The following is a 14,728-nucleotide window of genomic DNA, read 5'->3' on the forward strand; positions in this document are numbered from 1 at the left end:
TTTGTTTTAAGAGTACACATTTGGGTTTTCTTGGTGCCATATGTATCAAGGCATGAGGTTCCCGGACTTAATATTTTTAATACAAATGGTCCATTTTTGGCCTTTGGGTTCAGTTGATCTTCAGGATGTGAGAATTGTAGGTAACAAAATTCCACCTTGGGAAAATTCTAAAGAGAACTCTCAGGCCTATGGAATCTTTTTTTTTTTTTTCTTTGTAGTTGTTTTGGAAGGGCAGACTAAGAAGCATGACGCCCACATTAATATTCATAAAGCGCAGCTGAATAAAAATGAGGAGCGATTTAAACTGCTAGAGGGTGCCTGCTACAATGGGAAGCTCATCTGGAAGGTGACAGACTACAAAATGAAGAAGAGGGAGGCGGTGGACGGGCACACAGTCTCCATCTTTAGCCAGCCCTTCTATACCAGCCGGTGTGGCTACCGGCTCTGTGCTAGAGCTTACCTGAATGGGGATGGGTCTGGGAAGGGAACACACCTGTCGCTGTACTTTGTGGTGATGCGAGGGGAGTTTGATTCACTGTTGCAGTGGCCCTTCAGGCAGAGGGTGACTCTTATGCTTTTGGACCAGAGTGGCAAAAAGAACCACATTATGGAGACCTTCAAGGCTGACCCCAGCAGCAGCAGCTATAAAAGACCTGATGGGGAGATGAACATTGCATCTGGATGTCCCCGCTTTGTGTCTCATTCCACACTGGAGAATGCCAAGAACACCTACATTAAAGATGACACCCTCTTCTTGAAAGTGGCTGTGGATTTAACTGACCTGGAGGATCTTTAGTCATCGTTTCTGGGGCAATAAGAGGACTTCTTGGGTCCAGATGCATGGAGGAGGACACCTTTGATTATCATGTTGACCTGGATCTAGAACTCAAATCACATTTGTATTTGGCTTTTGGCCTATAATGTTTGAAGTTGATTAAAAGCTCCTGAAGTGCTGTCACTTTTCTTCTTTTTACTCTGTCCCAGTTTGAAACTGAAGGCACTTAGAATATCTTCTCTTTATGTACATTTTTGTGTCTCTTTAAATAGAGGATAAGTTTCTTGAAAGCAAGGTCTGGGGCTTATCTCTTTCACTGGTGCTTAGCACCATGTCTCAGATGCTGTATAATACCGAGTGTTATTGAGGAGATAAAGGTGGCAGTATTCAAAATTTAAAATGCTTTGGTATTTTATTACTTGACCTATTAATTCAAGACCTGGCCGTAAACCTGCAAAAAACCCATTTACCCATTTTCGGGGTCAATGGGTGATGTAGTTACAAAAACAGTGTACCCAGTTTGGACCAGATGTTTTTCAGTTACATACTAAACTTGTGGAACTTCTACTACCTCTACAATATATTCATGAAACTCACCAGCAGTTTACAAGCACAGTTTTGCAAGGCTGCATAGAACTGGTGAATGGGGTAAACATTTTCCTTCTCCCTCCTGAAGTAAAGCAGAAAGTACTGTATAGTATGTATGTAAGGAGAGAGAGCCAGCCAGTTGAAGCTCAGGCATTACTAGGTTCAGCCATGGGAAAAAACTATTTCCACAGGTCAAAAACAATCAAATATCATCAGTTCCATAAGGTACAATCTAATACAAATATATCTACGTATACAAATAGCTTAGAGATATTTTGTTAATAATAATAAATTACTTTTAGGGTGGGAAGAATTTAGTATATGATGGAGAAAATGTCATAAATGGGAAAAATGAATTTTAAAACCTAGGGAGAACATCATTGCAATTTTCTGTGAGTGTCAGAAGTGCTCCCATCCAAAATTCATTGCTAAAAACAGTATCCTGTCCTTTGTGAGAAGAGCTATTGAATTCATAAATTGGTATGAAAAAGCATTTATATAAACTTGTGAAATTTCTTGTTGGAGTCCTGAGTACTTTGTAAAGAACAGAAATGATCATGTCCTTGTTTTGCACCCATCTGTATGAGTCTGAGGGTCTGTGTAGATATCAAGATGAATCCTTAAGACTTTTGATAAACCTACTTAACAAAAACACACCAAGTGATCCTGAGCTCTTATTCATTGTAGTGCTGGTCACCATTGCTCACACGTGGGCTGGCTCTCCTGAGCTGCAAGAACCAGTGTCACGTGGCAGAAGACCAAGTTAAAGCAACTCAGTCTGGTGATGACAATCTACCTTACAATTTCTGAGCAGTTAACCTGATAAATGGAGGATGATTTATGAATATCTTCTGGGAATGATGTTATTGCTGTTAGCTGTCGTCAGATTGGCCACCAACTCATGGCAACCCCATGCACGATAGAAAAAACTCTGCCCAGTCCTGCGCTGTTCCCATGATCGGGTATATCTTCAGACTGTTGTGATCCATAGGGGTTTTATTGTCCGATTTTTTAAATTAGACTGCCAGGCCTTTCTTCCTAGTCCATCTTGATCTGGAAGCTCTGCTGAAACCTGTTCAGCATCAAGGCAAACATAAGCCTCCACTGACAGATGAGTGGTGGCTGCCTGTGAGGTACAGTGACTGGGAATCAAACCCAGGTCTCCTGCACGGAAGCTGAGAATTCTACCCTTGAGCCTCATTCTGGGCATGATAGGAACCTTCTTAGTCTCTTCTGGGAAGCTTTCAAGATGTTAAAGACTCGTACTGCAGGAGTAATCTCAGAGGGTTAAATTCAAAGAAATGGGTTCACGATAGAAATACACAGTAGCTGCTGGTGAGCTGTGGTACAGCTGTTGGTCAGTAGATTACCTCAGACAATTTCAGGAATGTTTCTGATCAGGTCCTTGTGCTCTTTGGGAGTGAAAGATCATATCGTGTAACTAGTTTTAAGTAGTCGATGTGAGAAACATTTTAAAGTGAAATTGTCAAAATACTGGTTTTTTGTTTTAACCAACTTCCGTACATAAAAAGTGTAAGTCATGGTGTAGTTTGCTTAAGAGATCAGAGTCCCTTCATCACTGAAATAGTGAGCAAAGAATTCTGAAGTAAAAGGCATTGGTTTTTCCCAAAATAGGAGTTGTGATTTTTGTTTTCAAAAAGTGAATACATGTAAACTATTATTTCTGTTATGATCTGAACAGCTATTTTTATTCCATATCAATAGAATTTAAATTTCTGTTTCCATTTTGGTTTGGTTTCAGTTCCTGATGAAAATAATGAACTAGGCGTAATGCCAAAACCCATTGCCATCGAATCAATTCCAACTCATAGCGAACCTATAGGACAGAGTGGGACTGCCCCATAGGGTTTCCAAGGAGCAGCTGGTGGATTCGAATTGCTGACCTTTTGGTTAGCAGCCGAGCTCTTAACCACTGTGCCACCAGGGCTCCTCACTAGGCATAAAGGGGGAGTTAATATCCTTGAGAGAGGTATGTACAAGCTTAAAGTAGGGTAAGAAGGTGAGGGGTGCATATTAATATGTGTTAATGGGTCTGCATTCTGATTCCTGATCTCTAAATTTGATATTTTCAGAGAAACCAAAAAACAGTCACAGGCAGGTAACTGAATACACCTGAATACAAGTAAGCAGGACAGTGAGGTATGGACCTTCTTGTCGTCCCTGGCAACTAGTCCACACTACTGACTACCTCTTTTCTCTAAGACTCTTAGAAATAGTTGGAGAGATGGATCTTAAGTAGGAATTCTGAGCTTGAGATAAGGGTTTGATGGATGGGCGATGGGGAATCTCACAGTCTAGGGAAGGAACTGCAAAGCGTTTGGAGAAGGAATGATCAGAAGTAAGAGTAGTACCAAGGAAGGAAGGTGGTAGAGGCCAAGGGGGAAGAACATCAGCAAAGCCCATGCCACCTGAGAAGGGCAGTCACTCCAGGGCTCCCCACAGCATTCCCATGCACTTACTATCACCCTTCTATACTTAGAGGTCCCACCTGTCCTATTGGTGTCAAGTTGACTCCCACTTACAGCCACCCTATAGGACAGAGTAGAACTGCCTCATAGGGTTTCCAAGGCAGTAACCTTTATGGAAACAGATCGCCACATCTTTCTCCCACAGAGTGGCTGGCAAGTTCAAATCACTAACCTGTTAGCAGCCGAGCACTTAACCACTGCACTGCCAGAGCTCCTTTAGAAGTCCCACAGGTACTTTAAAGTCAGCTTCACCATAACTGAACTGGAAATCTATCACTGCCCAATCTATTCTTCCTATTTATACAACCTCAGTTAATAACATTATCATCCAAGCTAGAGATATGGACATCTAAATTCCTCCCTCACCTTCCCCATTCAATCACCCATCCAGGACTATTACTTCCAAATCATTCCTTGAAATGACTCCTACTACTTATCCCTACTACCTACTACTGCCCTGTTTTAGACATTATTTTTTGCTTCATAGCTGTTCCTATTTTAGTTTTGCCTCATTCTAATTCAGTCTTCACAATGCTACCCAGTGATCTTTCTTAAATGAAAATTGGAGTATTACTCCTCATCCCACCTCCCACTGTGGCTCCCATCACCTATAGGACAAAGCCCAACCTCCTTAGTGTGGTGTACAGGGTCCTCCACACTACACCCCCTGCAGCCTCACCGCCTGACACTTGTACTTTGTGGTTAGAGATAGTACATCAAGCTGTTCGGCATTTGTCTTTGCTCGTCTGTGCCACCCTTCTAACTGGAATACTCCTCTGTTCTCACGCCCATTCTTTGCCTGGGAATTTCTGCCCTTTGAGATTCTGCTTTGGCTTCGCTCTCTCTGGGGGGATGTCTTCCCAGACTAGTCCTTAATCTCTGCACACCCTACCTCCTCCCTCCACAAGGCCAAGAGCCTCTGCTCTGTGCTGCATAGTTCCTTGTCCAGATCTCAGTTTCTGAGCTTCTCTTTTTCCCAGAAAACACATGTTAATTGTCTATGTATTTGTCAGATTTTGTGTTAGATGCAAAAGAGAACAGATATTGTTCCTGTCATAAATTTTTTAAATTTTTTGTTTTATTGTGGTAAAATATATGTAACAAAATTTGCCATTTAACATTTTAAATGTACAGTTTAGTGGTGTTACTTATATTTACAATGTTGTACAACCAACACTACCATTTATTTCCAGACAAATTCTGTATCCATTAAGCAGTAACTCCCTGCTCCCTCCCACTCCCCAGTCATTGGTAACCTCTCTAATCTACTGTCTCTGAATTTGCTTATTCTAGATATTTCATATAAGTGGAATCATACAGTATTTGTGTCTTTGTCTTATTTCACTTAGCATACTGTTGTCAAGGTCATCCATGTTGTGTTCTTTTTGTTGTTACGTGCCATCGAGTCGCTTCCGACTCATAGTGACCCTATGCACAACAGAACGAAACAATTTCCGGTCCTGTGCCGTCCTACAATCGTTGCTATGCTTGAGCTCATTGTTGCAGCCACTATGTCAATCAACCTCATTGAGGATGTTCCTCTTTTCTGCTGACCCTGTACTTTGCCAAGCATGATGTCCTTCTCCAGGGACTGATCCCTTCTTATAACATGTCCAAAGTAAGTAAGATGCAGTCTTGCTTCTAAGGAGCATTCTGGTTGTACTTTTTCCAAGACAGATTTGTTCGTTCTTATAGCAGTCCATGGTACATTCAGTATGCTTCACCAATACCACAATTCAAAGGCGTCAATTCTTCTTGTCTTCCTTACTCGTTGTCCAACTTTCACATGCATGTGATGTGATTGAAAATACCATGGCTTGGGTCAGATGCACCTTAGTCTTCAGGGTGACATCCCTGCTTTTCAACACTTTAAAGAGGTTCTTTGCAGCAGATTTACCCAATGCAATGGGTTGTTTGATTTCTTTCTTTTTTAATTTTCTATTTTTTATTGTGCTTTAAGTGAACGTTTACAATTCTAATCAGTTTCTCATACAACTTATGCACACATGGTTACGTGACCTGCCCTTTATTTCCCATGTCCATTCAACCAGCTCCTGTCCCCCTCTGCCTTCTCATCTCACCTCCGTACAGGAGCTGCCCACATAGTCTCATGTGTTTGCTTGAGCTAAGAAGCACATCCCTCACCAGTATCATTTTATGTCTTATAGTCCAGTCTTATCTTTGTGTCAAGAGTTGACTTTGGAAATGGTTTTGGTTTGGGGCTAACAGAGAGTCCAGGGGCCATGTCCTCTGGGTTCCCTCCAGTCTCAGTCAGACCATTAAGTCTGGTCTTTTTACTAGAATTTGAGTTCTGCACCTCACTTTTCTCCTGCTCCATCAGGGACTCTCTGTTGTATTCCCTGTCAGGATGGCCATTGGTGGTAGCGGGGCATCATCTAGTTCTTCCAGCCACAGGCTGATGAAGTCTCTGGTTTATGTGGTCCTTTTTGTCCCTTGGGCTCATAATTTCCTTGTGTCTTTGGTGTTCTTCATTCTACTTTGCTCCAGGTGGCTTGAGACCAATTAGTGCATCTTATATGGTCACTTCCTAGCTTTTAAGACCCCAGGTGCCACTCACTAAAGTGGGATGCAGAACGTTTTCTTAGTATACTTTGTTATGCCAGCTGGCATAGATGTCCCCTGAAACCATGGTCCCCAGATCCCTGCCCCTGGCACTCTGTCCCTCAAAGTGTTTGGTTGTATTCAGGAAACACTTAGCTTTTGCTGTAGTCCAGTTGTGCTGATTTCCCTGTATTGTGTGTTCTTCCTTTCACCTAAATTAATTCTTGTCTATGGTACAGTTAGTGAATATCCCTCTCCCTCCCTCCCCACCCTCGTAACCATCAAAGAAATGTTTTCTTCTGTGTTTAAACCTTTTCTTGAGTTCTTATAATAGTGGTCTTATACAATATTTGTCCTTTGGCAACTAATTTCACTCAGCATAATGCCTTCCAGTTTCATTCATGTTATGTTTCACAAATTATTGTTCTTTATCATTGCGTAGTATTCCATTGTGTGAATATACTGTAATTTGTTTATCCAATTCATCCGTTGATCGGTTGTTTCCATCCTTTTGCTATTATAAACGGTGCTGCTGTGAACATGGGTATGCATATATCTACTCACATGAGGACTCTTATTTCTCTAGGATATATTCCAAGGAGCAGGATTAAAAAAACGGTATGGTATTTCTATTTCTAGCTTTTTAAGGAAGTACCAAATGGATTTCCAAAGTGGTTGTACCATTTTACATTCCCATCAGCAGTGTATAAGTGTTCCAGTCTCTCCACAGCCTCTCTAACATTTATCATTTTGTGTTTTTTGGATTAATGCCAGCCTTGTTGGAGTGAGATGAAATCTCATTGTAGTTTTGACTTGCATTTCTCTAATGTCTAATGATCGTGAGCATTTCCTCCTGTATCCTTTTGTTAGCTGTCTGCATGTCTTCTTTGGTGAGTGCCTATTCATATCCTTTGCCCATTTTTTAACTGGGTTATTTGTCTTTTTGTTGTTGAGGTTTTGCAGTATCTTCTAGATTTTAGAGATTAGATGCTGATTGGATTTGTCATAGTCAAATTTTTTTTCCCAGTCTGTAGGTAGTCTTTTTACTCTTTTGGTGAAGTCTTTGGATGAGCCTAAGTTTTGATTTTTAGGAGCTCCCAGTTATCTAATTTCTCTTCTGGTGTTTGTGCATTGTTAGTAGTGTTTTGTATACTGTTTATGCCATGTATTAGGGCTCCTGGCATTGTCCCTATTTTTTTTTTTTCACGATCTTTAACGTTTTCGATTTTATATTTAGGTCTTTGATCCACTTCGAGTTTGTTTTTGTGCACGGTATGAGGTATGGGTCTTGTTTCATTTTTTTTTTAATTTAATTTTATTTCTTGTAAAAATATATATAGCAAAGGATACATCGTTTCAACAAATTCTACATTCAGTGACATTGTTTAAAAAAAATTTTTTTTTTTATTCTTCAAATTGTGATCCATTCTTGCTATTCTTTCCATGTTATTCTACCACCATTGACATAAAGTCACTGCCTCCTAGGCTTCTCATCTAACCCTTTTTTTTTTTAATTAATTTTTATTGTGCTTTAAGTGAAAGTTTACTTGTTTCATTTTTTTGTGGATGGATATACAGTTATGCCAGCACCATTTGTTAAAGAGACTGTCTTTTCCCCAATTAATGGGCTTTGGGCCTTTGTCAAATATCAGCTGCTCATAAGTGGATGAATGTACGCCAGGATTCTCAATTCTGTTCCATTGGTCTATGTATCTGTTGTACCAGTACCAGGCTGTTTTGACTACCGTGGTGGAATAGGTTCTAAAATCAGGTAGCATGAGGCCTCCCACTTTGTTCTTTTTCAGTAATGCTTTACTTCTCCGGGGCCTCTTCCCGTTTCATATGAAGTTGGTGATTTGTTTCTCATTCCCATTAAAAAATGCTATCGGAGTTTGGAACGGGATTGCATTGTATCAGTAGATGGCTTTGGGTAGAATTGTCACTTTCACAATGTTGAGTCTTCCTATTCATGAGGAAGGTATGTTTTTCCACTTATGTAGGTCTCTTGGTTTCCTGAAGTAGTGTCTTGTAGTTTTCTTTGTATAGGTCTTTTACGTCTCTGATAAGATTTATTCCTAAGTATTTTATCTTCTTGGGTGCTATTGTAAATACTATTGATTTGGTGATTTCCTCTTTGATGTTCTCTTTGTTGGTGTGGAGGATCCAACTGATTTTTGTATGTTTGTCTTGTATCCTGATACTCTGCTGAAGTCTTCTATTACTTCCAGTAGTTTTCTTGTGGCTTCTTTAGGGTTTTTTGTGTATAAGATCATATCATCTGGAAATAGAGATACTTTTACTTCATTCTTACCAATTTGGACGCCCTTTATTTCTTTATCTAGCCTAATTGCTCTGGCTAGGACCTCCAGCACAATGTGAATAAGAGTGGTGATAAAGGTCATCCTTGTCTGGTTCCTGTTCTCAAGGGAAATGCTTTCAGACTCTCTCCATTTAGGATGATGTTGGCTGTTGGCTTTGTATAAATGCCCTTCATTTATGTTAAGGACTTTTCCTTCTATTCCTGTTTTGCTGAGAGTTTTTATCATGACTAGGTGTTGGGCTTTGCCAAATGCCTTTTATGCATGGATTGATGAGATATGTGGTTCTGGTCTTTTGTTTTATTTATGTGATGGATTACATTGATTGTTTTTCTAATGCTGAACCATCCCTGCATACCTGGTATGAATCCCACTTGGTCATGAGGAATTATTATTATTATTATTTTTTGCTATGTTTTTGAATTCTATTGGCTAAAATTTTGTTGAGGATTTGCAGTTTTCTGTTTTTGTGGTGTCTTTACCTGGTTTTGGTATCAGGGTTATGCTGGCTTCATAGAATGAGTTTGGAAGTATTCCATCCTTTTCTAAATACCTGAAATACAGTTAGGAGAAGTGGTGTTAACTCTTCTCTGAAAGTCTAGTAGAATTCTCCAGTGAAGCTGTCAGGGCCAGGGCTTTTCTTGGTTGGAAGTTTTTTTTTTTTTTTCTTTAATTAATTTTTATTGTGCTTTAAGTGAAAGTTCACAAATCAGGTCAGTCTGTCATACAAAAATTTACATACACCTTGCCATACACTCCTAATTGCTCTCCCTCCAATGAGACAACACAGTTCTTCCCTCCACTCTCTCTCCTCCTGTCCATTCGGGTAACTTCTGGCCCCCTCTGCCCTCTCAACCTCCCACCAGACAGGAGATGCCAGCATAGTCTCGTGTCCACTTGATCCAAAAAGCTCATTCTTCACCAGTATCATTTTCCATCCCCAATTCCAGTCCAATCCCTGTCTAAAGAGTTAGCTTTGGGAATGGTTCCTGTCCTGGGCTAGCAGAAGGTCTCAGGACCATGGCCTCTAGGGTCCCTCCAGTCCCAGTCTGACCATTAAGTCTGGTCTTTTTATGAGAATTTGGGGTTTGCATCCCACTGCTCTCCTGCTCCCTCAGGGTTTCTCTGTTGAGTTCCCTGTCAGGGGAGTCATCCGTTGTGGCCATGAACCATCTAGTTCTTCTGATCTCAGGCTGATGTAGTCTCTGGTTTATGTGGTCCTTTCTGTCTCTTAGGCTCATCATTACCTTGTGTCTTTGGTGTTCTTCATTCTTCCTTGCTCCAGGTGGGTTGAGACCAATTGATGCATCTTAGATGGCCACTTGCTAGCGTTGAAGAACCTGGACACCACTTTCCAAAGTGAGTTGCAGAATGTTTTCTTAATAGATTTTATTATGCCAATTGACTTAGATATCCCCTGAAACCATAGCCCTCAAACTCCTGCCCTGCCACGCTGGCCTTTGAAGCGTTTAGTTTATTCAGGAAACTGCTTTTGGTTTAGTCCATTTCTATAGGCCTCTCCTGTATTGTGTATTGTCTCTCCCTTCACCTAAAATAAAACTTATCTACTCTCTAATTAGTGAATACCCCTTTCCCTCCCTCCCTCCCTCCCGCCTCTCATAACCATCAAAGAATATTTTCTTCTCCGTTTAAACTGTTTCTCCAGTTCTTATAATATGTTATGAAATGTTTCATGGATTAACATTGTTCTTTATCAGTGCATAGTCCGCAGTTTATTTATCCATTCATCCGTTGATGGGCACCTTGGTTGCTTCCAACTTTTTGCTATTGAAAACAGTGCTGCAATGAACATGGGTGTGCATATATCTGTTCATGAAAAGGCTTTTATTTCTCTACGATACATTCCAAGGAGTGGGATTGCTGGATCGTATGGTAGTTCTATTTCTAGTTTTTTAAGGAAGGGCCAAATTGATTTCCAAAGTGGTTGTACCATTTTACCTTCCCACCAGCAGTGTATAAGTGTTCCAGTCTCTCCACAACCTCGCCAACATTTATTATTTTGTGTTTTTTGGATTAATACCAGCCTTGTTGGAGTGAGATGGAATCTCATTGTAGTTTTGATTTGCATTTCTCTAATGGCTAATGATCGTGAGCATTTCCTCATGTATCTGTTAGCGGCCTGAATCTCTCTTTAGCGAAGTGCCTGTTCATATCCTTTGCCCATTTTTTAATTGGGTTATTTGTCTTTTTGTGGTTGAGTTTTAGCAGAATCATGTAGATTTTAGAGATCAAGCACTGATCAGAAATATCATAGCTAAAAACTTCTTCCTAGTCTGTAGGTAATCTTTTTACTTTTTTTGGTGATGTCTTTGGATAAGCATAGGTGTTTTGATTTTTAGGAGCTCCCGGTTATCTGGTTTCTCTGCAAAACATTTTAAATAATGTTTTATATTATGTTTATGCCACGTATTAGGGCTCCTAACGTTGTCCCTATTTTTTCCTCCATGATCTTTATCGTTTTAGACTTTATATTTAGGTCTTTGATCCATTTTGAGTTCGTTTTTGTGGATGGTGTGAGGTATGGGTCTTGTTTCATTTTTTTTGCAGGTGATGCCAGCACCATTTGTTAAAAACGCTGTCTTTTCCCCAATTAACTGACTTTGGGCCTTTGTCAAATATCAGCTGCTCATATGTGGATGGATTTATGTCTGGATTTTCAGCTTTGTTCCATTGGTCTACGTGTCTGTTGTTGTACCTGTACCAGGCTGTTTTGACTACTGTGGTGGTATAGTAGGTTCTAAAATCAGGTAAAGTAAGGCCTCCCACTTTGTTCTTCTTTTTCAGCAATGCTTTACTTATCCGGGGACTCTTTCCCTTCTGTATGAAGTTGGCAATTTGTTTCTCCATCTCATTAAAAAATGCCTTTAGAATTTGGATTGGAATTGCATTGCATCTATAGATAGCTTTTGGTAAAATACACATTTTTACAGTGTTAAGTCTTCCTATGCATGAGCAAGGTATGTTTTTCCACTTATGTAGGTCTCTTGGTTTCTTGCAGTAGTGCCTTGTAGTTTTCTTTGTATAGGTCTATTACGTCTCTGGTAAGATTTATTCCTAAGTATTTTATTTTCTTGGGGGCCTACTGTAAAAGGTATTGGTTTGCTGATTTCTTCTTCGATGTTCTTTTTGTTGGTGTAGAGGAATCCAACTGATCTTTTGTATGTTTATCTTCTATCCTGATACTCTGCTGAACGCTTCATTTAGTTTCAGTAGTTTTTTTGAGGATTCTTAAGGGTTTTCTGTGTATGAGATCATGTCATCTGCAGAGATACTTTAACTTCTTCCTTACCAATCTGGATGCCTTTTATTTCTTTATCTATCCTAATTGCTCTGGCTAGGACTTCCAGCACAATGTTGAATGAGTGGTGATAAAGGACATCCTTGTCTGGTTCCCGTTCTCAAGGGGAATGCTTTCAGAATCTCTCCATTGAGGATAATGTTGGCTGTTGGCTTTGTATAAATGCCCTTTATTATGTTGAGGAATGTTCCTTCTATTCCTATTTTCCTGAGAGTTTTTATCATGAATGGGTATCGGACTTTGTCAAATACCTTTTCTGCATAAATTGATAAAATCATGTGGTTCTTGTCTTTTGTTTTATTTATATGCCGGTGGTGGTGGTAGGTGCCATCGAGTCGGTTCCAACTCATAGCTACCCTATGCACAACAGAACAAAACACTGCCCAGTCCTGAGCCATCCTTACAGCCATTGTTATGCTTGAGCTCATTGTTGGCAGCCACTGTGTCAATCCATCTCTTTGAGGGTCTTGCTCTTTTCCACTGACCCTGTACTCTGCCAAGCATGATGTCCTTCTCCAGGGACTGATCCCTTCTGGCAACATGTCCAAAGTATGTAAGACGCAGTCTCACCATCCTGGCCTCTAAGGAGCATTCTGGCTGTACTTCTAAGACAGATTTGTTTGTTCTTTTGGTGGTCCATGGTATATTCAATATTCTTCGCCAACACCACAATTCAAAGGCGTCAGTTCTTCTTCAGTCTTCCTTATTCATTGTCCAGCTTTCACATGCATATGATGCGGTTGAAAATACCACGGTTTGGGTCAGGTGCACCTTAGTCTTCAAGGTGACATCTTTGCTCTTCAACACTTTGAAGAGGTCCTTTGCAGCAGATTTACCCAGTGCAATGTGTCTTTTGATTTCTTGACTGCTGCTTCCATGGCTGTTGATTGTGGATCCAAGTAAGATGAAATCCTTGACAACTTCAATCTATTCTCCGTTTATCATGATGTTGCTCACTGGTCCAGTTGTGAGGATTTTTGTTTTCTTTATGTTTAGGTGCAAGCCATACTGAAGGCCGTGGTCTTTGATCTTCATTAGTAAGTGCTTCAAGTCCTCTTCACTTTCAGAAAACAAGGTTGTGTCATCTGCATAACGCAGGTTGTTAATGAGTCTTCTTCCAATCCTGAGGCCCCATTCTTCATATACTCCAACTTCTCATATTATTTGCTCAGCATACAGATTGAACAGGTATGGTGAAAGAATACGACCTTGACATACACCTTTCCTGACTTTAAAGCAATCAGTATCCCCTTGTTCTGTCCAAACAACTGCCTCGTGATCTATGTAAAGGTTCCTCAGGAGCACGATTAAGTGTTCTGGAATTCCCATTCTTTGCAATGTTATCCATAATTTGTTATGATCTACACAGTCGAATGCCTTTGCATAGTCAATGAAACACAGGTAAACATCCTTCTGGTATTCTCTGCTTTTAGCCACGATCCATCTGATATCAGCAATGATATCCCTGGTTCCATGTCCTCTTCTGAAACCGGCCTGAATTTCTGGCAGTTCCCTGTCGATATGATGCTGCAGCTGTTTTTGAATGATCTTCAGCAAAATTTTCCTTGTGTGTGATATTAATGATATTGTTCTATTATTTCCACATTTGGTTGGATCACCTTTCTTGGGAATAGGCATAAATATGGATCTCTTCCAGTCATTTGGCCAGGAAGCTGTCTTCCATATTTCTTGCATAGATGAGTGAGCACCTCCAGCGCTGCACCTGTTTGTTGAAACATCCCAATTGATATTCCATCAAATCCTGGAGCCTTGTTTTTCACCAATACCTTCAGAGCAGCTTGGACCCCTTCCTTCAGTACCATCAATTCCTGATCATATGCCACCTCTTGAAGTGGTTGAACATTGACTAAGTCGTTTTGGTATAATGACTCTGTGTATTCCTTCCATCTTCTTTTGATGCTTGCTATGTGATTTAATATTTTCCCCATAGAATCCTTCACTGTTGCAACTCGAGGCTTGAATTTTTTCTTTAGTTCTTTGAACTTGAGAAACGCTGAGTGTGTCCGTCCCTTTTGGTTTTCCATTTCCAGCTCTTTGCACGTCATTATAATACTTTGTCTTCTCGAGACGCCCTTTGAAATCTTCTGTTGATGAAGTAAAAGAACTGAACAGATTTATATGGTGGATTACATTAATTGTTTTTCTAATGTTGATCCATCCCTGCATACCTGGTACAAATCCCACTTGGTCATGGTGAGTTATTTTTTTGATATTTTGTTGAATTCTATTGGCTAGAATTTTATTGAGGATTTTTCATCTATGTTCATGAGGATATAGGTCTGTAACATTCTTTTTCTGTGGTGTCTTTAGCTGGTTTTGGCATCAGGGATATGCTGGCTTCATGGAATGAGTTAGGGAGTATTCCCTCCTTTTCTATGCTTTGAAATACCTTTAGTAGTACTGGTGTTACCTCTTCTCTGAAAGTTTGGTAGAACTCTACAGTGAAGCTGTCAGGGCCAGGGCTTTTTTTATTGGGGTTTTTTTGATTCCCTTTTCAAACTCTTCTTTTTTATGAGTCTATTTAGTTGTTCTACTTTTGGTTGTGTTAGTTTAGGTAGGTATTGTTTTTCTAGGAATTCGTCCATTTCTTCTAGGTTTTCAAACATGTTAGAGTACAATTTTTTGTAGTAATCTGATATGATTCTTTTAATTTCAG

The 14,728-nt window shown here is 40.1% G+C and overlaps 1 protein-coding gene across 2 annotated transcripts in view; it reads left to right on the forward strand.

The window, feature by feature from the left end:
* The window catches only part of TRAF5 (TNF receptor associated factor 5), a 93,753-nt gene extending 90,944 nt beyond the window's left edge, over positions 1 to 2,809 (forward strand). The window contains exon 11 of one of the 2 annotated variants that reach the window (XM_049858620.1): positions 219 to 2,808. In XM_049858620.1, coding sequence (XP_049714577.1) covers positions 219 to 796 — 578 coding nt within the window. In that variant the 3' untranslated portion in view covers positions 797 to 2,808. Of the gene's footprint in view, positions 1 to 218 lie in introns of both variants that reach the window. The other variant, XM_049858621.1, reaches the window with a different exon arrangement.
* Positions 2,810 to 14,728: the final 11,919 nt, after the last annotated feature.

The sequence above is a fragment of the Elephas maximus genome, chromosome 18 (assembly GCF_024166365.1).
Source record: "Elephas maximus indicus isolate mEleMax1 chromosome 18, mEleMax1 primary haplotype, whole genome shotgun sequence".
Lineage (NCBI taxonomy): Eukaryota > Metazoa > Chordata > Mammalia > Proboscidea > Elephantidae > Elephas > Elephas maximus.